At 40.3% G+C, this 22780-nt stretch overlaps 1 protein-coding gene across 7 annotated transcripts in view; it reads right to left on the bottom strand.

Moving 5' to 3' along the window:
* LOC130678808 (neuroligin-4, X-linked) overlaps window positions 1–22780 on the bottom strand; it is a 236620-nt gene that overhangs the window by 81790 nt on the left and 132050 nt on the right. For 6 of the 7 annotated variants that reach the window (XM_057495205.1, XM_057495204.1, XM_057495202.1 and 3 more), the window contains 2 exons: window positions 9112–9171; window positions 5686–5838 (listed from right to left, as the gene is read on the bottom strand). In XM_057495205.1, coding sequence (XP_057351188.1) covers window positions 5686–5838; window positions 9112–9171 — 213 coding nt within the window. The remainder of the gene's footprint in view (window positions 1–5685; window positions 5839–9111; window positions 9172–22780) is intronic. The other variant, XM_057495208.1, reaches the window with a different exon arrangement.

A 22780-nucleotide genomic window follows, 5' to 3' on the forward strand; every position in this document is an offset into this window, starting at 1 on the left:
GCTGCAGTTTTCTTTCCTCCGTGCCCCTTGGTCACCTCCCAACAAGGTGTCCTCTTTGCTTTTTGTTCAAGTCCACCTTTACATAAATGGCACCTTCCTCGTGGTTGAATATCCCATTGCAGTGGTTCCACACCTGCCTGCAAAATCCCCCAAATAGACCATGTATCCCCGATGAATCCTCTTCTTGATTGACTTGAGAATCAAATTAATGCAGTTGGCATTTTTAGCCACCAGGAGGTGCAGAGGAAGCTCCAACCAAAGGATGCCAGGGCGTCTGCCTGACCTTGACGGTGTCCCCTCCCGCGGTCCGCGGTCACATCAATGCCAGAACAAAGACCCGGTGACAGTGTTTCCAAAGGAGCATTTGATGGATCAAGAGAACAATGAGAGACCACATATTTTTGGTAAAAGCTTCTGTTCTGCACAACGTTTGGATCATAGGAGAAACCCCAACCCTTCCTTCTCCAAGGTGCCCAGGCTCTTACTATGTTATCTGGAGAATATCCTCCCCCCAGTCAGCCTCTGCCCCTCTGAAAGGAGCCCCAAGTCCTCTCCCCATGCTGGCTGACAACCTCCGCCACCCGCCAAAATGGGCCCCCAGCCTTTCTCCCACCGACTTTCAGCTCCTTGGTCTGCGTGGTCCCAGCACAGTTCATCTCGCTTCTGGGTCCCATTTCCTCATGCATCACTTTTTTTAAGTTTATTATATTCTTCTACTTCTCTATTTTTGTTAATGTTTTCTAAATGCAACCTGTCTTTTCTTTTCTACCCAGTTTTAACTTCTGACAACCTTCTTAAAGCAGTTAGTAATGCATGGTTTTCACTTTTGTAAGCATCTCCTTAAGCAGTTTCGCAGCATGCAGTTTCTCTTGGAAGACAGATAAAGGAAATGTTTGCTGTTGGGAATCAGATCAGGGCAACCTTGAGAGAACAGGGACCAATTTGAGAGTTCAGAGGGTTGCGTCAAGAGGGGGCGTCTCTGAAGAGGAAATGGTTTTTCTTCCTTTACATATACACTTACAATGTTGCACTTGATAAACACCGTGTGTTCCATTTGCAGATTAAAAGGAAATCCTTAATAAGACATAAAAGCAAAGAGAAACAAAGGTTCTTAGGGAAAAAAAACAACAGTGAATGTACCGAACAATAACATCTTGAACTCCCAATGAAAGAGGAACGTGCCATCTGCAGAGCAGCATGCATTTCTCAGCAGATGTGCTTAAACCACATCAAAGCGAGTGACTGAGGAATCATTGGTGTGAGCAGCTTGTGTGCAAATGCAAACATGGAATTCAGATCCTAGCCCTTCACAGGAACTTACCAACTCTCTGCTCCAGTGACTCCCAGACTCCTCTTGTTGAATGGAATCTGACAGGAACACCCATCTATCAAACGGGTAACAGTGGAACTGCCTGGGCTGGTGTCAAACAGCTGCCTCCAAAGGCCAGGACCCCAGCCTCCCTTTGAGATGGAAACCGAGACACCACGAGGTAGACAAGAACTGTGAAGGTGGCCACACCCTTACGGCATGCATACGTCTTGTGGACTTTAATTCAAATGCTCTTACTGCTCTGAACGTAGGCTGCTTTTATTCAAAATCGATTCTGTCCTATACTCCAAGTTATGGCATCAATGCGCCTAAATTGGTTCATGCAATTAACGACTATTTCAGAACACCGTACGTTGTATCGCCATCGCACGACACCATTACACAGCCTTTCCTGAGCACACTTTCAGGACAGTTACAATACCTGGACAATGAGCACGTGTTTCTGATTCTTGTTTGAATCCCTGAAGAAGTCTGTTATATAAACCTGCAGGCAACCTTTCCTAAGACCATAGATAGCTGTCAGGTGAGAAATCTGTTGAAGGCCACACCCTTATGGCACACATACACTTCAAGTCTTGTGGACTTTAATTCAAATGCTTTTGCTGCTCTAAATGCAGGCTGCCTTTATTCAAAATTGCTTCTGTCTTATACTCAAAGTTATGGCATCAGTGAGCCTAAATTGGCTCATGCAACTAACGACCATTTCAGAACACTGTATGTTATGCTGCCATTACCTGACATCATTACTCAACTTTCCCTGAGGACACTTAAAGGACAGTTACAATACCTGGACAATGAGCAGGTGTTTCTGATTTTTGCTTGAATCCCTGAAGAAGTCTGTTATATAAACCTATATAGGCAACATTTCCTAAGACCATCAATAGCTGTCAGGTGAGAAATCTGTTGACATCATCATTTGGTACAGAGGTCTTAGCTCTGTTTATGGACCACCGACAGCCAGCAGGCCGTGTGATGGGCACTAGCAGTTGGACACCCAACTCTTTGATAAAACATCAGATCTACACCACGGAAGGGCTCTGATGTGACCAACGCCTTTGTGGGGGATGACACCCCATCACCTCCCGTGCACCACAGGGAGCCTTCTACAACACATCAGCACAGGAAGAATGCATTTGGAAGAACATCAACATACATGGTGACCATCCTACCATGCTTTGTACTAGATCACCGAAAAGCACATCTGGTATTTTTGTGTGGTTATAGAAGCTACTCATTTTGGAGTTCACCTCCGTCATACGTAACGCTGACTAGCAAGGCTGAAGGTGAGATCTTGGGCAAAATCCAGAGCTTTGGCTTCTTGTAGACCTGGGTTCGCATTCCAACTGGTCCCCACCAGCTGTATCATTGTGACTTCATCCCATCACCTCCGAACTTCTGATGCCTCAGGAAGAAGAGAAGTGAACCCCTCTAAGGGGTTCCCCAGGCTCAATGAGCTGGTGACAAACCATACAGAGAAGACCATTTTGAAGCAAAAATAAGTTAAAGCATGCACGTGGCATCAGATCGTAGGATAACCAAGACGCAAAGAATGCCACGCGAGCTAAACTGAAATGAATATTTGAAAGGAGGTAGAACCGACCAACTGAGTTGGAGACAACTAAGGAGACATTGGAGACGTAACAGCCACACATGAATACATTCCATCCAGGTATTTCCATCGGGAAGCATCGGTGAGGGGACGTCCCTTCTCTACCATAGATCTCTGGACAATCATCATAGAAAAAAAAATTTTTTTAAGGCAGATTTGATAGCAATCAAGTTTTGGATATACGGGCCTCCTAATGACAAACATATATGTCCAAAAAGTTGGAAATGTGCCTATAGAACAACATTGATAATAAATGGAACACCTGTTAAATCATTAGAACTTAGGTTTAGGTAGAAATAATGGCTTGACAGCTGGAATGATCCACCCGTTTGCCTGGGGCAGTCCCAGCATATTCACAGTGTGTTTACCACGCTCAGAGTTCCTAGATGACACGCTAAATTACATCATCAATGGCTAGCAAGATGGTGTCATGCGCTTCGGATTAAAGAAAGCATTCATATTTCCAAAAGCTAGTGTGAAGAGCCTCTCATTTATATATTATAAGTGTCTTATAATTATTTTTTAATGTAAAGTTCAGGTTAGGTGATGGCATTTGATAGATACCAGCCATGATGCATTTGCCCAGTTGCAATTATTTCTGGGATAATACTATGATGTCCAGGTGTATTAATAGGGAGATGATAAGGTGATTGCTGTACTGGTTCTTAGCTGGTCTCTGTACCCTCACAACACTGAAACCCACTGGATGTTTATACCGTATGTCCAATTACCTCGCAAGGCGCAGAATGCTAGTATCGCCTATGGACGCTCAGAAAACAGCAGACTTTCCCCAAGTCACACCTCAGACAGGAGGTAGAGGGAATGTGCTCACTCATTTCCGTCTCACTCTAAACTGATGTGCATTCCACGCCAACATCCTGCTTCCACTTTTACCAAAATTGTGTTTATTTTTATACCCATTTTTTCCACTTTTTTACCAATTTCCAATTTTCTAAGTCCTCTTGTTAACCATCTCTTTAAGGGAGGAAAATAGCACGTATTACTCCACAAAGAGCAATCATCACCAACATGTTTTCTATTCCCTACATCGATGCATGTATTACTTTTCAAAGAAAACACTCAATATTTTGACATTTTGTTAAAAGCCTATCTATTCCTATCAAAATCAAAATCCCTATCTAATTGGGAGTGATGGTCACCGTGCCTGGAGTTCCTTCCTATTTAATGGCCTTTTAAAAAGATCTGAATGCCAGTGGCTTAGAAATACTTTTCACAACCTACAATCGTGATTTGTTACAAGCCAAAGTAAATGCAAAGTAAATGCTGGGAACCACTTTCATCAAGACAATTGACAATGAGAGATCCATTGATAAAGATAAACTGAGTCACATTTTAGAAAGTCTACCGCATGCAGAATCAACACAGTTAGCATATTTCATTCCAGCAAATAAAAGGGGGTCTGTAGCGATCTTAGTGGTGGACGGTAGCTCGTTTCGTTTGCAGGCTGGAAACAGCCAGGCATTTGCGTCTCCGATTTCCCTGACACTCCTGAGTCATGGCTCTGCTCTCTCACCAGGATTGTTTTTAACTCTCCATAGCAACGGGTAAGGCTTAAGGTTTTTTTAATGAGAAAAGTTCTAAAGGAACAGCCAGCATTTTTTCAATCTCCAGAAGGTACTACCTTGCAAACATCAGTGGGTGATTTACATTTCTAAATTTCAAATGCATTTCCACCACTCATTTCTGCTCCTGGGGTCTTTTGAAAATAAAATATTCTTGGTACTATTGACCTGTTGGGAGAAAATATTTTCAGCCACATACCTTATTGGGCAGAGCTCCCTTACTACATTTTATCTTACTTTTTATATTTTACCATAAATATAAAATACGTGCTTCAACAGGCACATCTCACTGTCATAACCACAGTGTTAATAATTCAAATTTCTGCACCACCTCAATGCATTTTTGCCTTGAAAACAAACATGTCCGCAGAGCCCTGGGGATATTATGCATGAATGGTACGACTGCAGGCAAACATAAAGGAAGGTTTCAGTTGCAAAATATAACTTCCTGAATATATATACACTTCCAACCCCAAGTTGTCAGAGAATAAATTAACCATCAGAGTGGGGAGATACTCTTGAATTTCCATGCTTTTAGACAATCTCCCTTCCCTGTAAATCCTTTAATTTTACAAAATTCAAATAAGAGCTAAATTCCACGGCATGGAAATACAATGGCCATGCCACCAGCCACTAGATCTTCAGGGCCCAATAAATACCGATAATCAGTTTAGGAACCAGGCATGAGACTTTGCCATGTGGCATCAACTTATTGGCACACTGGCCTACCCACAGAAATAAGCTAGTATCTACACCGTTGTCAACTTTTCCCAAATGATCACCATCACCCAAAGTCACCACCAGACGTGTTCATTCTACAGAGATTTATTGCCTGGTGAAGTATTCATCCAGCCCCAGGAAAGAAAAGGGCTTTAAGTAAAAATATGCTTTCAACTGGACAACCTGACAGTCAGCATCTGTTGGAGGAGGGGATGTGGTTCCAGAAAATAAAATTCCTGGGTTAGAAACGGCACACTGAGAAAACAGACGGTTCTCCAAGAAAGTATGAAAAGGAACAAACTTATCGGGTAATGGGAAGTGAGCGGTGGAGAGTGGACTTACCTGGCAAATAGAAGTGCACAATTCAGATCAGTCCTAACAACACGGAGCCAGAACTTCCTCACGGCCTTCTGCAAGGTCATAGGCGTGATGCGATCACTTACCGAGAATCCCCAGGCGGTAGTTAATGGTTATGACGATAACGTTCCCGTAGCTAGCGAGGATGCTCCCATCAATCATGTTGCCAGTACCCTCCATGTAAGATCCGCCGTGGATGTACACCATCACCGGCTTCTTACTGTTCTGATCATGGATGTCTGGAAAAAGAGTCAAGTAAGGAAATACAGTAAAGAGTCACACTGATGAACTAGGGCTAAAAAAAAAAAAGGGGGCGGGGGGCAAAGGGCACACATTACTTTTCGTAGTTTTGACTTAACTACCTCTATTGTTGAATTATATTCGCCTTGATAAGATTCCCTAAGGAACACGGCCAATGCAATGATACTTTCTGTTCATTCAAATGATATTTTGAGAAGCATACAGTTGAGGTTATTATGTAGACCTATGGATGTTTCTGTATCTCTGAAACACTAAAACAAATTAAGATGAAATACTTATGTCCTGTGTAATCTTCTATGTAGATGGATACTTATTTGAATTTTTAAGAATACCTACAAATACTTATTTCCTCCATGACGGTCATCTTCAAGGGTGAGCTTTTAGATACATTTTCAACTTAGCGACAATGTAAGAGAACTTAATGACCCCATAAACTCTCAAACCAGGACAGTTGATGCCCAAAGCTGGATAAATGGTTAAAAACTATCCACAGAACAGAAATGTGCAAAAATAAACAAAACAAGATGTTGAAGCAAATGCCTTTGTTCTAGTTTACTGACTGAAGTACATGCCCACATGTTTAATTACAAAAATGAAAGATATACTAAGAATGGCACGAGGTTGCAACTCAAGATGAAAGTATGGAAACGTTCAACATTTTCATAGGGAATATAAACTCCCAGTGTGTCTGGCAACCAATGAGTACCCTTCACAATTACTTTACTATTTTATATAACAGTGATGTAAAAACAATATTGTGCAGTGGTCTAGGAGGACAGAAATGTGGAGATTGCAGATCCCTGTGTAAAGCCTGCTTCCTGAAAATTTATGATTCAACAAACTGTTCAGCATGCATTCATCATAAGGCTTCCCTTAATGGTAGAGAAGAATTACCTCGAGTGTAATCACTTCTGAATATATACATATGTATGTGTATAGAGAGATACAAATATATGTGCAAATAATTTAAATATCTGAATGTCATCAAAACAACCAAATGTACCCACGTACATTTACTTTCAGTTGTTTCATCAAAGTTTCTTGTTTTGAATCCTAATTCGCCAAGGCGCTTTTGAAATATCAGAAAGGAATTTTAAGGAAGTGAACCATCATCACTGGGATGGAAGCTACTCATAAAATGAATTATGGAGACCGAATCAAAATGAGCTCATTGGGTGCTGCAATGAAGTGTACGGAAGGCATGAAGAACCCGCTGGTCACAGTCAAATACAGAAAACAGCGTGCTCCCCCACCCCACGGGTCTGTAGATATACAACCTATAGCAGAAAAACACCGTATTTCCTCACACAGAATTCAAATGTAAAGTAAGAATCCTTTATCACATGCTCCATGGGATTTTACATAAACCACTGTCTCTACACGGTGGGGCGTTCTGCACAAGAAACTGCTCTCTGAGGCCCCAGATTTGCTGTTTCTGTCCTTATTTTACCATTATCGGCTGCTGGCTACTCCTTTGTGGAAAAGAAGAGTCAGTAGGGCTTGAGGGCTGCAGTAAGGAGTTCCCCCTGGAGAAAACGCTGGGTCGACATCGTTTACCACTTCACAACATGCAGGAATGAGGTTCTCCTGACCTTAAGGTAGGTGTAACTGGATGAGGCATTGATTCAAAGTAAAAATGTATCAGTATTCAATGAAAACTAGGGGCATTTTCATGGTGATAAAGTTGCATTGCGAGCAATGTGAAACAGATCCTAGTGATGGAAAGGAAATTCACTAAGAAACACACGGCAAGATGCAACTTATATGAATAGAGGGTGTACAGAGGAAGAAGGGTCGGTGTTACTGTTTTCCTTGAATACTGATGAAACTGCAGGACTCCTGGCACCACCCCCCATGGGACAGGCTAACTGGTAAGTTGCATGCTGCATGTGAAACTCTAATGCCATCAGAAGAACTCAGAGTGCTGTGAGGCTGGGGCAACCCTAGGAACTCAGGTTAACAACAAATAAAATCATCAAATAATCATGTTAAGAGAGGACCGGGCATGCAGGCAATGTTGACTCTCCAAAATTCTTTTCTCAGAGAGCAGTTGATTTATGAAGAGACATCCAAGAAGGCAGTATAAACAAGTAATTGATAAAAAAGGCACTTTGAGGGCAGTTTTGCTGCCTGGCAAGGAGAACTCACGAATCACTTCTCAGGCTTAAATTGCCTTTCGTCCAGAGAACCAAAGGTTCATCCAGAGCCTTCATCCTCCAAGAAAAATAAACGGAGGGCCGTGCGTTCTGCTCCTCCGATGGAAAACGTGCCTTCACCCATCTTCCACAGCCTTTACGTGGACTTATTTAGAATTGTTGTTTCTTTTCTTTAAGACCATTTATCCTGCAGGAACTGTAGGATGCAATGTACTAGTTGTGACGTGCATGCCAGCTATCTTCAATCTTAAAAAAAAAAATCAATTTACTTCGGGCAGATCATATGTCAACCAATTTGGGATCCTTCAAAAAGGAAATTTCCACAGCAACCAAACATTTTTTGTTGTTGCTGTTGGGAGGAGGAATGTTTTCAAAATAGCCATGATTTTTGGAAGATGCATAGATGTAGCTCTGGGACCTTTTCTAGTTCTTGGCTGTCCCTATGCTTTTTAAAAATTTTTTGTCTGAATGCTGCTAAAGAACCGTCCTCAGAGAAACAGCATGTCGTTATAACACTTTTTCATGTATTTCACTGTGAACCAGACAAGATTCTGTGAAAGCCATTTTGGAATTAATAGGTTTAAAAGAAAATCACTCAAACAAAAAAGGAAATGCCAGCAACCCCAAAAGTTCTACTGAGGTATATCGCAGAGTTTTGCAATTCATAGAAGACATCACGGAGAGAAAAGCTCCAAAAATACAATGTTAACTTAACAAAATAACATTGTGAAAGAAGAAAGTATACATCATGCATGTTGTAAAACTCCAATTTCTCTTCTTTGGACCAAGCCAAAAAAAAAAAGAAAAAGAACAAAAAAAGGTGGGCTTCTTTGTAAACAGTATTTTGTCCCTCACTTCTTAGTTAGAAACAACATTTATACGTCTTCTCCCAGGTGATCTGTGGTCATCTATGCGATCACAGGGATTTAAAATGACAGTGGTTTCCAAACAAGAAGAAAATACAGAAGCAGCACACGAATGTGTACTCATTTCCGAGAAGGGGAGGGAAAAACAAACTGAAATTGAAAAAAAAAAGAGAGATAGATACACAATCATGCATCAGGGTCGAGCTTTGGAAAAAAAAACAAAAAATACCTTCATCTTCACCACGATCATTACTGGTTATATCATCTGCGTTTTTCTTTGTGTTGCCTCCTGGGGTCATATTGAGAAGGAAAATAAAGGGAAAAAAAGAGAATTCAAAAACAACAGGTTTGCAAAAAATTCAGAAGAGAGATACTACCCAGTAAAAGGAAAAGAAAAAAAATAAAGTCACACAAAAACTTGAAATTTGTTACATTGGGATTTCAAAAAAATAAGAGAAGGTAATGCAAAATGCATATAAACAGAAGGATGTCAAGAACAAATTCAAAATGTTACTTGCAAAAAATATTAGATATCCTGTGAAAATGCAGTTTGGGGGGGTTAAAATGGTATTACTGCCAAAAAAAAAGAAAAAAAGCTAATGTGAGTTTAAAAAACAGAAAATTAAAGTATTAAAAAAGAGATTTTCCACATTCTTAAAAGAAATGCATATGAAGTATTCAATGTGTCTCTCATTATAACTTGTTAAAATCTAGACAAAGTTTTGAAATGTAACCAACACACTGTGGTTAGGAAAATGTACAAAGAAACACATTTAAACAATGAACATGGGTGGACATTAATAAAAATATCTTAAAATTGATATTAGTTTCATGCGTAAGACCTTAAAAACACACCATTTCCCCCCCAAAAAAAACAAAAAAAACAATCAGAAATGTCACCAGTTTATTTAAACCATGAAGGTGCCCCTCTCACCAGTAGCCAGAGAAATGTTACCTGTTATCAGTTCCACCTGTTTACTATAAAGCATACACGACTTTTGGTACATTTTGTAGTCAATATACAACATTATACATTATGTTCTCCATATCTGAAACACTATTACTTGAATGTCACTGGTATCTGAATGTGTAAACAATAAATAAAGTCACCTACCTTGATCACCTGAAACAAAGACCATGTAAGAATCCCAGAGAGACAAAATGTGGGGAAGGTCTCGTAAACTCACCAAGACCTCCTCTATGCTGTCTTCATTGCCCCATTTTGGATTTTATGTTTTCCAGTTACAAGAAGCCCAAATATTTATTATGGTTTGAATCGTTTAGTTAATTGGCTCAATGGTCTTAGACAGTCATGGGATTTACCTCCTGAGCTCAGAAAGTGTCGATTCATTCACTCTGTCTTCATCCTCTGTGGTGGGTGCTGGGATTGGTGGGTTAAGAGAGAGAAGGTGGTCCCTGTCTCCCACCATCCTCTGTTAGTTCTACATAACTCAGAGGGGCTTACATGTTTACCCACCAAGATGTGAAGTTGCTGTTTTCATAGTTCAAATAATGGTTGGAAATCATTTGGGTTTGTAGTTCGACACCTTTTAAACATCCACTCTTACAACATACCCATTTCCAATCCATTAGGAAGTATCACGACACTGATACATCACTCATTAGCTTGTAGTTCTTCGCTTAATAGCAAAATCTATTTGTGTCCAAGAATTCCACCGATTTCAATAACTTGAACTCTAAAAAATGTAATCCCCACCAAATTAGTTCAGCTCTCCTGTAGGTGGATTTTGTCCAGATTCATTGGTATGAAATCTCTAGGCAAGCTATCTTGTGGACTGGATTTATGGTACATTGTGTTTAGGACGCCTTTCTTAGAGAAATGGGGATGGGAATAATATACTAAACTATTTGTGTTAGAAGACAAGCTCTTCTTGTGTCTGAAAAAAGTTTATATCCATTTATGGAAGAAGATTTTAAGTTTTTATAAAAACAGGTCACCTATTTCATGAAAAAAAAGAAGAGATGCTAGAAAAAAATAAAGGTCTAGTCAAAAGACATTGACTGTATTCTCTGATTAAGCTGACCCCCTGGTACCAACGTGTGATGCTTTAATGTTTGACTACATCTCCTTATCACAGCCTTCCGGAAAACATGCAGCCAACATTGGAAAGGCTTGTTTTAACTCAGCCCCCATACCTGGAATTTACCTTTCTCGTGAGCCTGTCCTGTCCTATCCCTGGCTTCATCTGAATTTACTTATAATTCTCTTTTTTTTCTTCATGCTGTACCTAGAAATAGAGAGTATGCATGGCCACTGGTCTGGCACAAGCCCAGAGGCCCTTCTGCAAGATCTGGAGTGAGTTCAATGCCACAGCCCTTTCTCAAGACTCAGTTCTTAATGTCTGGAGGTTCACCATTAATGCATGAAATCTGAGTCAACTGAAATACCTCTGGAAGCCAGAAGAGAGGCAGGGGTCAGGGAAAGTGCCCCAAGTGGGGGAAAACTTGGAGAGATCTGTAACACTCTTGTGATTTTCACAGTTACATCTCTGATTAAGTAGCAATCTACTGTCTCTGAATCTTGACCAAATTCCTTTGTCAGCCAAATTTAATTGAAGAGCTTTTCTGAGGTATAGAAAACCAACACAAAGTATAAAATTCAATCATTTTTTTCTGGAGGTGGGCAACCATTAGCACGATCCAATTTTAGAACATTTCTATCACCCCAGATAGATTGTCTGTGGCCTATCACACATTCCATGTTCTTTTCCCCATCTCACTTATTTACTTTCTTTGTGGATTTATCATTTCTGAACACTTCACAGAAATGAATTTGTATAATATGTGGTCCTTTGTGAGCAGCTTCTCTCGCCATGTTTTCAGAGGCCCCCGTGTTGTAGCATGTGTCAGCACTTGATTCTTTCATAAGGATGAAGAATATTCTACCATAGGGACAGACCAAATATTCTACATCCATTCATCTGTTGATGGCCATGTGTATAGTTGCCACTCAGTGGTTTTGCTGAATAATGCTGCTATGAACATTTGTGTACAACTATTTTTGTATGGACATACGTTTTCGTATGTCTTGGGTAGATAGATACCTTAGGAGTGTAAGTACTATATCATATGATTTACGTTTATCACATTTCATGAGTAGCAAATTTATGTTTAATGTCTTAAGAAACTGCCGGACTGTTTTCCAATCAGCTGCATTATTTCCCATCCCCATGAGCAGTGTAGGAAAGTTCCAATTTCTTTACGTTGTCGACAGAGCTTTTATTGTCTTTTGGATTACAGCCATGCTACTGGGTGGGAGATGGTGTCTCATTGTGGATTTAATTTGCATTCAGCTAATGAGTTAATGACATCGAATATATTCCCATCTACTATCTTCTTTGATGAGATATCTATTCAAATGTTTTGCCTGTTTTAAAGTCTCGGTTCTTTGATCTTTATTACTGAATTGTAAGAGTTCTTTATGTTTCTTAAATGCTAGTCTTTTACCAGAAATATGATTTGCAATTTTTTTCTCCCAGTCTGTGGCTTCTCTTTTGGTTTACCCAATGTGTCTTCTGAAGTGCAAAGGTTTTTAGTTTTGACGAGGTCTACTTTATTGGTTGTCTTCTCTTAAAGCTTGGATCTAAGACATCCTCGCTTAATTTAAAGCCCTGAAGATGATCTCTTATATGTTTTCCTAAATGTTTAAGTGTTTGTTCATACACCTTTCATTTATTTTGACTTACTTTTTGTGTATTAGAAAAGGCAAGGGTTGAAATTCACCTTTTTTGCATGTGGATATATCCATCGTCTCAGCACCGTTTTTGAAACATGAACCTTCTCTCACTGAATCGTTCCAATACTACTATTGAAAGCCAGTTGATTCAAAAGGTGAGGACTTATTTCTGGACTCCAATTATACTCCATTCTGTATTTCTAGCCACCTGAATTCTCGACTGTCCTGATCACTATTACTTTCTAGTATGTTTTAAAATAGGGAAGATAAGTCCTCCACCCTTCTTCTGTTCTTTTATTTTGATAGGAATTATTTGCAAAATGACAATTTTAAATTAATTCTATAGAGCAGAGCCTGGCCCAGAAACATAATTAGACATCACTTGTCAGGGTCTATGTATACTTAATTTTTCACCCTTTCATTCTTTTTTAATAAGCTGCTGATGTATTTTTCCTTAGAAATAGAACTAAGCAGGCTAAAAACCAACTGAGTTCTCCTGAGCTTGTAATTTAGTTCCAATCATGAATTACATAAACACAGGCATTAGAAGACAGAGTGGAAAAGAAATTCTGCTCGAATTTATTGCAGATGAATCCCATCTTGTAACTACCTTAAAAAAAAAAAGGCATTTCAAAGTCCGGACACCATTTCATTTTCTCCTTTCTGTCCAGGTTTGCTTCGTTTCCCCAAAACGCCAGAATAATATTCCTTTACATCTACTGATTGACACCTCGCCCCAGTGGGGAAATGGGTCTAAATATTAAAGGGAATATTTAAATCACCTCCAGAAAATGTATACTCATTCCATTATTAAAATTTAAATATGATTTTATAAGTAAAATATCACAGCGTCGCTGGTCCTGAAGGGTGTCCATCCTTTTTTTACTTTTGATGTTCCCCTTTCAACTTTACTTCATGTTCAAAAGTCAGACAATTTAAAATAGTACCTTGTATCATAAATGCAATAGACGCACTTTGTAGGGGATTCAGAAAAGGCAGACCACAGTAACGGAGAAAATGTTAAAAATCCGTGGAAAATCTCTGGATTCTGCTGTTAACATTTTGAGGCAGGACAGCAATTTTGTGTCTCTTTAATGTACATGAAGTTCGTTGCCACTTCAGTGTGCAAATCGGCCTAATAAACGTATCAGATAGTATTAGGTGGTTACAATATTTACGTAAGAATACCAAGAAATGATAGAACCTAGAAAAGCTTTAGAATTATTGCTCTAAGTACAAGATAGCGTATATCAAAAATGTGTTTACCAGTTCACATTTATTGTTTTGTCTCATAAGAGGAAAGATTCCAAGCTCAACTTAGCCTTGTCATCTTTAATACAAAAGAGGCATGTTTGCACTAAATGCATTAGTTTCAATACAGAGGAAGTTATGTGATGGTTACAGGGGAAATACAAGCTGTCTTGGCCGTCACTGGTATGAGTGATGAATGACTTTGTCAATCGGCTAGGAAGGAATACTTCTTTAACCTTGTAAATCAGTACTGGGTGGAGACAGCGACCACTCACCCATGTCCTGGGCTCACTTTAGCAAGGGGCTGAGTGGCACCTGCCTCACATTGAAGCCCACATGCTTCATGAGTTTACTCACGCATAAGCCCATTCCTTTTGCAAATATGTATTGATATGTTGCATATGCTCACCCTGGCTTGGAGAGATGAACCTGGGGGTGTCACACCTATCTGGAAAGTGGTGGCTCGTCTTTGGGACAGACTTGCACAGCATGGTTCAGGCGGGGCTGAGGAACACATTCATTCATTGGCAGTCGTCCCCGGCGCTGGGAGAGGAGTCTGTGCTGTAAGGGTGTCTGCTCAGGACATGGTGGGTGCAAGCAAGCATGAGAGAGCAAAGAGGGGGAGACTGGTGGCTTAGTGGTAGAGGACACGGTGGGGACACCAGGGGAGGGGGCTAAGGCAGGGACGCCACCAGGATACCTCATCTGTCACCCCTGCCCTTTGATGATCGGTTGTCATGGGGATTCATACCGCACACATACATTTTAACATAGGTTCTAACTCCTACTGGAAACTTGTTAGCATGGTGAATCTGAACAATGACATGGAACACGTAATCTGTGGGTTTCCTCCAATACACGTGATCCTTGAACTCTCGGCTACCTACAGAGACATTCAGTGTCTGCATTCGGAGGTTTCAGCATAGTGGACCTACAGCCTCATATTTTTTTTTCCTTCTGAAATCAGAACATCTGAACAAGATCAAGTTTCACTCCTAGCAAAAATTTGTGTACGACTGGAGAGGCTGTGTAATGGGGCGTTCAACAAAGAGGCGTCCCATCACCCGCATTTGGGATGAGCTCTTTTGTACCCCATGCCAAGCAAGGTTTGCCCAGGGAAGTGAAAGTCACTTTTTTGTAATGCGAGAAAAAAAAGGTTTTCGGTGTCCAGAAAGTCTTAGGAAAGAGAACATGTAGAGCTGAGTATATGGAAATTGATTTTTTCTAAAGTGATCATCAGACATACTTAGAAAAATTTTGGAAATGTATCCCCGAATTAGAAAACCTCTGTCCCAGGACATATAAAGGGACTGGACCGAGAACTGCTGAGTTATAGGGCATCATCCACTGATGGGGGAAAGGTCCCAATCCTACAAACCCTCCCTGTGGCCTTGTAGTTCTTCATAGGTAGGGATGGAGTTTGTGTCCCCACCATTTGGATCTGGACTGGTTTTAGGATTTATGTCTTTTCAACAGAAAGACATTACGATGTGCCAGTCCCCAGCCTGGGACTCTGAGCTCCCCATGTGTATGAGATTCCATAATCCAGAACTGGCACAGATAAGCATCCCTGTTGAGAAAGTCCTTGTCCCATGAGCACCCAAATGACCTGCAAGGTGACCCCAGGCTGAAGAATCTCCCAGCTGAGCAGAGTCCAGGCCTCCAGTCCATAGAATCATGACAACCTTAAGTGCTTACCTTTGGGACGGCTTCTTATGCAGCAATAGCTAACTGATACATGCACATGAACATGGCTCAATTCCTCATATAATCACATGTCCTTTAGGCCTACTTTTCATTTAGGACTTTAGGATAGTTCACGCCCTCTCTTCCTGCAAACCTCTCCTGCTTTATATCCCCGATTATCCTCCTCACACATTCCCCTTGTTTACCCTCTTTATTCTTGAACTGAAATTCCATTCTCTCAGGAGGGATTTCCTGATCTTCAAGCATTTGCACTCCTAGAAGGTCCCACTGCTATTCATTGCACTGTAAGATTTTCTTGAAAGCATTCCTTATGATATACAATATCCTAATTGGTTGGATAACTCTCATTGGATTGTTAGTTCCAATAAAAAAAAGGTGACCCATTTTTTTTTTTTTACTGCCCTATGCTGCCAAATTCACAATGACTAGCAAAATACCCAGCACATTTAAGCCACATGATAAACTTCTGTTGGGTGAGTCATGGAATTTTTTACCTCAAACCCATAGCTACTATGAGGCAGGACAACTTACCATACCATTTATGAAGGATGATCATAGACATTGGTGAGAGAAATATACACTCTCCTGTATAATGTGCATGACTAACTCAAGTATGGAAATGAAATGGTGCCTTTTCTTATTTGATTTTTACAATTGCTGTTCTGTTATCATTTAGCATTTCTTGGCCATATAGGGTTTATTTCTTTTTTCCATATGGTGGAAAAGAATTCTGCCACCTAATTTATGTGGGATAGTCAGTTCAGAAAACTGAAGGCATATGTTTGTAATTATAAAAATAGCAAAGTCTAATTCTTTCTAATTTTCTTCCAGATCAAAATGTCTCATTGTAATAATGGAAATACTAGGAGGGTCTTTTTTGGGGGGTGGGTATGTTTTCTTTTACTCGACTGGTTTTGGAAGACAAAGTGATAGAAAAGTTTGAGTAACAATTTTCCTCTTTTGTTTTACTGGAATTAGGAAGAATTTATTTCACACTTTCTTTTTTAGGAATCAAAATAAACCTAAAATTGTATAGGTCTCTGCTATATGCCTGTGTTTCCTATTAAAATCTCAGGGTACTGCATAGCTTTACAAAGCATTTTTTTGTTGTGAATTTTGTTATTGAAATACTTCTGTTCTGAGGAATAAAAAGCAAGCCCTGTTTGATTAAGTCTCTCCCGTTTTTGTTAGAAATCTCACTTGATAGAATATATTACCAACCCAAATAATCTTCATGAGCTTGAGACTAAATCAAAATGTATTTAAAAATGGAAACTAAATACCATATTAAGTTGTTTCTTAGGTATTTTTATATAAGAACTCATGTTGAAAAATGAAATTGGCATTCATTTGCCTAGATGCACCTCCTCAAATGTTGAATTTTAAAAAAAGACAATAAGCCTCTGGAGATGTGTGTGCGTGTGCGTGTGCATGTGTGTGTGTGTGTGTGTAAAACCATGGGCTAAATAAAAGACCATGTAAAATGCTTAGCTTTGGGATGGCTCCTTACACAGTAGTAACTAACTGATACACCAACATGAACATAGCTTAACATATATTTCCCTTGCAAAGAGCTCTGGAAGATTTTGAGTTCTGCTACACATTGCTACCTCTGATGACAGGCTTCCTTCTGCATCAGAACACAGCTGACCAGAGGATGCATTTTTGCACCATGTAAGTTTCTGGTATGTGGGACAGAAGTTAGTGGGAGTTGAAACATTTGGCTAATCATCCTGGTGCAGTCTATGTAAAGGAATGAACCATCCACATCTCCATGCAGGTTGTCTATCTTTACTCACTACGAACCAGTCGAGTTGCCCTTGGCTTTCCTGGTCTGCGTGCCTGATGTGGGGAACTTATATGCAATCATTCCCAAAAAACAGTTAGTCTAGATGTATGCAAAAGCACTGCACTCTTCAATCCCTGAATCCGCCAGGCGATGCAAATCAAATGATCTCCATTAAGGGCCCTAAACATATATTTTTAAGCATCACCAGGTCATCCCGTCTCTGGAAGGTAGGGTACTTCTTACTGCAGAGAAGGACTTTTTGTCACTTCATCCTGCTGTAGACTTAGCTGATGGCCACAGGAGAGGTGTCCCTTGTTCTAGTGAGTGAGAAAATGAAGATGTGCTGATATAAACAGAAATGTCAACAAGGAAACAAACTTAAAGGAAATGTCTCTCATCCCCTTTTCAGTGCGATTATGTTCACTCAACACATTCTGTGTAGAGTTATTTATTCAAAAGATTCCATGCCCTTCCCTGGGGAAGGACACCATCCCCTCCTGCTAACACTGGTCTTGGCCAGCACAAAGTCAATGGGAGACATATACATCACTTCCAAGCCGAAACATTATAAATCATCACATTTCTACCATACTGTTTCCCTCTACCACCAGACCAGTATGTTCCGGATGGGGAACACCCCTTCAAGCCTTAGTCTTAGAAAGAAGAAGATGTAATGAACAACCAGTCAGCCCCAGATGGACACAAACTTCATAAAAGGAAAATAAGTTTTTGTTATTGCAAGCTGCGAAGATTTGGGGTCTGTGTGACAGCACTGCATCTTAGCCTACGTTGACTGTTACAGCTCTTTGCTTCTCTCCAGGAGGTACTCATTCAAAAACACACTTACCCATGCACACACTTGGCCAAATGCACACCCAGAAGGCCATGCAGACTCCTAACAGCCCCACATGTACCTGAAGCAAACAGATTGTTTTACATCAGAGCTGTGTCTTGATGTCTGTAAATACCCATGGGCTTGATATTTGTAAATCAAAGCCAATCGGATGGTGTTCCCTTACAGTGGACACGTTGTTTTCCTATAAGCACCATGATTTTGCTCAGCTGTTCCAGAAAATGAGTATTTTTATACTCGGCACTAAACTACCATATGACTATAGTACAATAGAAAACCGGGTATGCCAACACAGACTATGAAGTACCTAAATATTTACAGTGACTGAGCACAATATTGCCGTGATGACACTCTAAAATCATTAAGACTAGGAAACATTAAACTATTTCCTTTGAGCCAATCATCAGGAAGTCCCTAAAGTAAGGAAGAGCTTAAAAGAATCACATATCCAGAAAAATCATGCACAGCTTTCCTTCAAAACAATCGCATGAATGTTGTCTTGTGCACTGCAAGCGATCCATCAATGCTGACTCATAGTATTGCCAGGAGAGGTATTATTTTTCATGGTTTCCTAAACATGTATTGTACATTCCTGCCCCCCAGATTTTCCTCATGATGCATTCTCTTCCTAGCTTCTGAGGCCACGGCAGATCTCCTTACTCTGCAACTTTGAAGACCTTTGAACACCCAGTCCAAGTGCAAGCGACTCTGTGGTGTCCGCTCCTCAGGAGGGAACCATCTCTTTATCGATGTGTTGCGGCTGTGCTTTGTGGATGTCCCTGATTACACTCTGACTTGCATATCAGTTATAGACACCCTGTGCCCCAGGACAGCAGGTGCACCTAGATTTTTTACTGTGCAATGAAAACCACCTGGTATGTCCATTAATGGATGACAGATAAAAAAAGTATATCTATATAATGGAATATTACTCAGCCATGAACATGAAGGAAATTCTGCCATTTGCAAAAATATGGATGGACCTAGGGGGCATTATGCTAAGTGAAATGTCAGACAAGGAAAGACAAGCACTATATGATCTCACTTATTTGTGGGTGAAATAATCAAACTCGTGGAAGCAGAGCATAGAATGGTAGTTCTCAGGGGCCGTGGGCTGGGGCAAATGGACAGATTTTGTTTAAAGGGTACAGATTTGCAACCAGGGGACTATGTTCTGGAGATCCAATTCAGCATTGTGATTACAGTCAATAAACCTGTATTATATCCTTCTAAGTTGTTAGAGACCAGATTTTAAGTGTTCTCAACACAAACAGGAAATGATCATTGCATGACATCATAAAGGTGTTAGTGGACACCATCACAATCATACTGCAATGTATAAATGCAGCTAACCCACATATACACCTCAAATGTTTACAATGTTACCTGTCAATTATATCTCAATAAAAATTTAATAACTTTTTAAAGAGAAATATCCCAATGGCAGAGAAAGGCCTTGAAGGGAGGAGGGTGCTGACAGAAGGCTTGCTGTGTTAGAATTAAGCTCACGATGATTCCTTTTCTAGACAAGTACATCAAGGCTTTGTTGAGAACTATGGGAAGGTATTTTTTAAGCAAATTCCCATTTGACTTTTAAATTCAAGAAATGTCCAAGGTATCTTCTTGGATATATATTACATATTTTAGGATTCCAATCTATGTATTTAGGATTTTATATATATATGTATATGTATTATGTATTCAGATGCTCAAAGGGATCACAGAAGGAAGATATGAATCTGCATTTTTTTTCTTTTTAATAAATTTAAGGTTTAGCATAGCTTTAGATTTAGAGAAAAATGTGAAGAGGGTACGAAAGATGATCTATACCTCACACCCCATTTCCTCTGTTATTACCACCTAACAATCTAACATTAGTTGGGTACATCTGTTATAATTAATGAGCCAATACTGAAATATTATCATTCATAAAGTCCACAACTTGGTCAGATTTTCTTCATTTTTAATGTCCTTTTTTTCTGTCCCAGGAACCCCCGTTGCATTTTATTCCACGTCTCTCCTTAAGCTCTTCTTGGCTGAGATACGTATGTGATGAGGGGAGTGAAATTTGCAAATGCAATTAAGGGTGATCATCAGCTGACCTCAAAAATCAGGAAATAATCCTGGATGATGCAGTGTGATCACAAGAATCATTAGCATGGAAGGAGGCAGAGGAGAATCTGTGTCGGAGGTGGGAAAATGTGTCTTTGGGAGGGAAGGGCCAAAGAATGCAGGGAGCCTCTATAAACTGAAGAAAGCGAGGGAGAGGTTTCCCCTAAATCCTCCCAAAGGAACGCCCTCCTTGTGAAACTTTCGTTTTGCCCATCGCCATGGTCTGGTGTTTAGTTCTTCCTTACTTTCTGGTTCGACACGATGCCCCAGGCTCATCTTGCATATTTCCTGCTCTATTTCTAGAATCACATTTGTGCAAGAAGCCCAGGTTCCTTCTATTCGACATCTGCATGTTATAGGTCAAGAAGCTCATAGAGATACAATAAGATGACTTTCCTAAATGACGCAAAGCCGGTCAGTGCCCCAGGGGATGGTGACATACGGAGACTTTACAGGACACAACTGAATCCATGACACACGCTCTCATCCTACTGGTCTTTCTAGTATTACAACCGTTATTTCATTATGACACTATTAAGAACTAAATTGCACTGGTGGGTTAATACACGCAGGTCACTGTTCCATATATTTTGTAACCGTCTTTAAACTTTCAAGAACTGTTTTAGCTAAAGTACAGATGACACAATGGCAAATGGTTAAGGAACTTGGTCCAGGACAGCAACCTACCACAGTTGGGGATTCAAACCAGAACCCAAACACGACACAGCTGCACCATGGCACATTTCAACAAATAGGGAAACCGATTTTATGCAAGGTGGTAAGGTTAGTTTCTGGCAAGGCAGTTTTGTTTCAATTCCCAAATAAATGATAAAACCCAGAGATGAATAAGCCACTGAGTATGTCTGGGACCTTTGGTCTAGTAAAGAGAACAGAAATTATGCCTAAATGACTAAGCCAGTGGAGGACAGCTGGTGGTAAGGGAAACGCATGAGGCTAGGTGTATGAAACGGTGGCTCAGAGGAAAAGGAGAAAAAGAGAGAAAAAAAAAGAGTAAGAGACACCTTTCAGATGGGGTAAGCCTCAATTATCAGAGAATCATTTATCAGGTATAGCCCATTCTTGAGGAAAACAGGAGCCCAGCTTTATTTAACACATCCTGATAATCTCTAATGCACCTCGATGTTACTATTCTTCTATATTTACATTAGCATTATATTGCTTCAGAAAATAATACTGTGCAGTGATCGTAGGATGGGATTTTCTTTAATACAACTGTTTAATCCCATACGCCTAATGGCTCTAAGCCAGTCAATTGTAAATCCATAAAGCATTTGCTGTGGGCCAAGATAGAAGCTTAATCTCTCTTGAGGTGTTTACGGATTTATGCTAAATGAGTTCCATTTTTAAAAGTATCTTACTTTGAGATCCACAGACAAAGTCATTGCTAGTTTAATTATTTCACTTCTTGGATAATTATATGCACTTTCCAGTCTTTATTGAAAATGTCTGCAGGTACGGATTTTGGATATTAGTATTACTATTACTCTCAGTTGAAGAAATAGGGAATGAATCAATGCAGCTCAAAATATTTAACAGCATAAAGAAGAGTTTAGAAGAAAGCTGTCAATGGTGTTGAAATAGGTTCAAAGGCTATTCCTTCCCCAAGAAAACCCATTCTTGTTCCCATGGGCATTATCTGCTCACTGGTCTGTATCCTGACCAGCTTTCAGGATTTTTGGAGAACACGTCTTCTCGGCAGGGTCCTCTCTTAAATCTGCTTTCCCAATACAGCATGTAGTCGCATGTCCTTGATGCCAATTTCCCCACTGAAATACTCGTGAAAATAAAGACAAAAAAGGGGTGAACGTAATAGTGAATCTAAGACAGCACAAAACCTAAGGCTGAATCAGGGGGAGTTCTATAAGCTCCATTAATGAGACACAAGAGGGTTCCATGTGCTGAATTCTTACGACACTGCTGCACTGGGAACTGTTTTGTAAACCTGATAGGAAATAGATGAGGGAACATTTGGGACCTCTCCCCACCCTGTATACAGCCACCTATCCCACAGAGTAAGTGTCTGTCTATAGGCACCAAATAACCTGGGGAATGCGTGCCTACATCCGGGGGTTGCCATCAGAGCATTATTTCAGAAAACCTCCTTACTCTAGCTTTATATATACATTCAAATTAAGCAAATTATAAGCCAGCCAAACCAAATAGGTAAGACAGAGGACTGGTGCATGAAAATTGCCATTAGCGCACACTGCAGAATTGGACAATTCAGGAAAAGTCCTACAAGCTCAATGTCATTTTTCACACACCGGGATAGTACAGAGCATTTGATTGCCTTGGTAAGGGACAGTGCTGTCCGGAGGGAGGGGGGTAGCTCCTTAGAAACGGAATTTCAGCAGCAGGTCAGCAGTGGACAGCTGTAAATGAAGGGTCTGCCTTTCTAAGGAGCCCCCAGGTAGGTGTGCAGGCGGTCTGGGACCACCACGTGCAATGAGGAGAACTCCTGGACCACT

Source organism: Manis pentadactyla, chromosome X (genome assembly GCF_030020395.1).
Source record: "Manis pentadactyla isolate mManPen7 chromosome X, mManPen7.hap1, whole genome shotgun sequence".
Lineage (NCBI taxonomy): Eukaryota > Metazoa > Chordata > Mammalia > Pholidota > Manidae > Manis > Manis pentadactyla.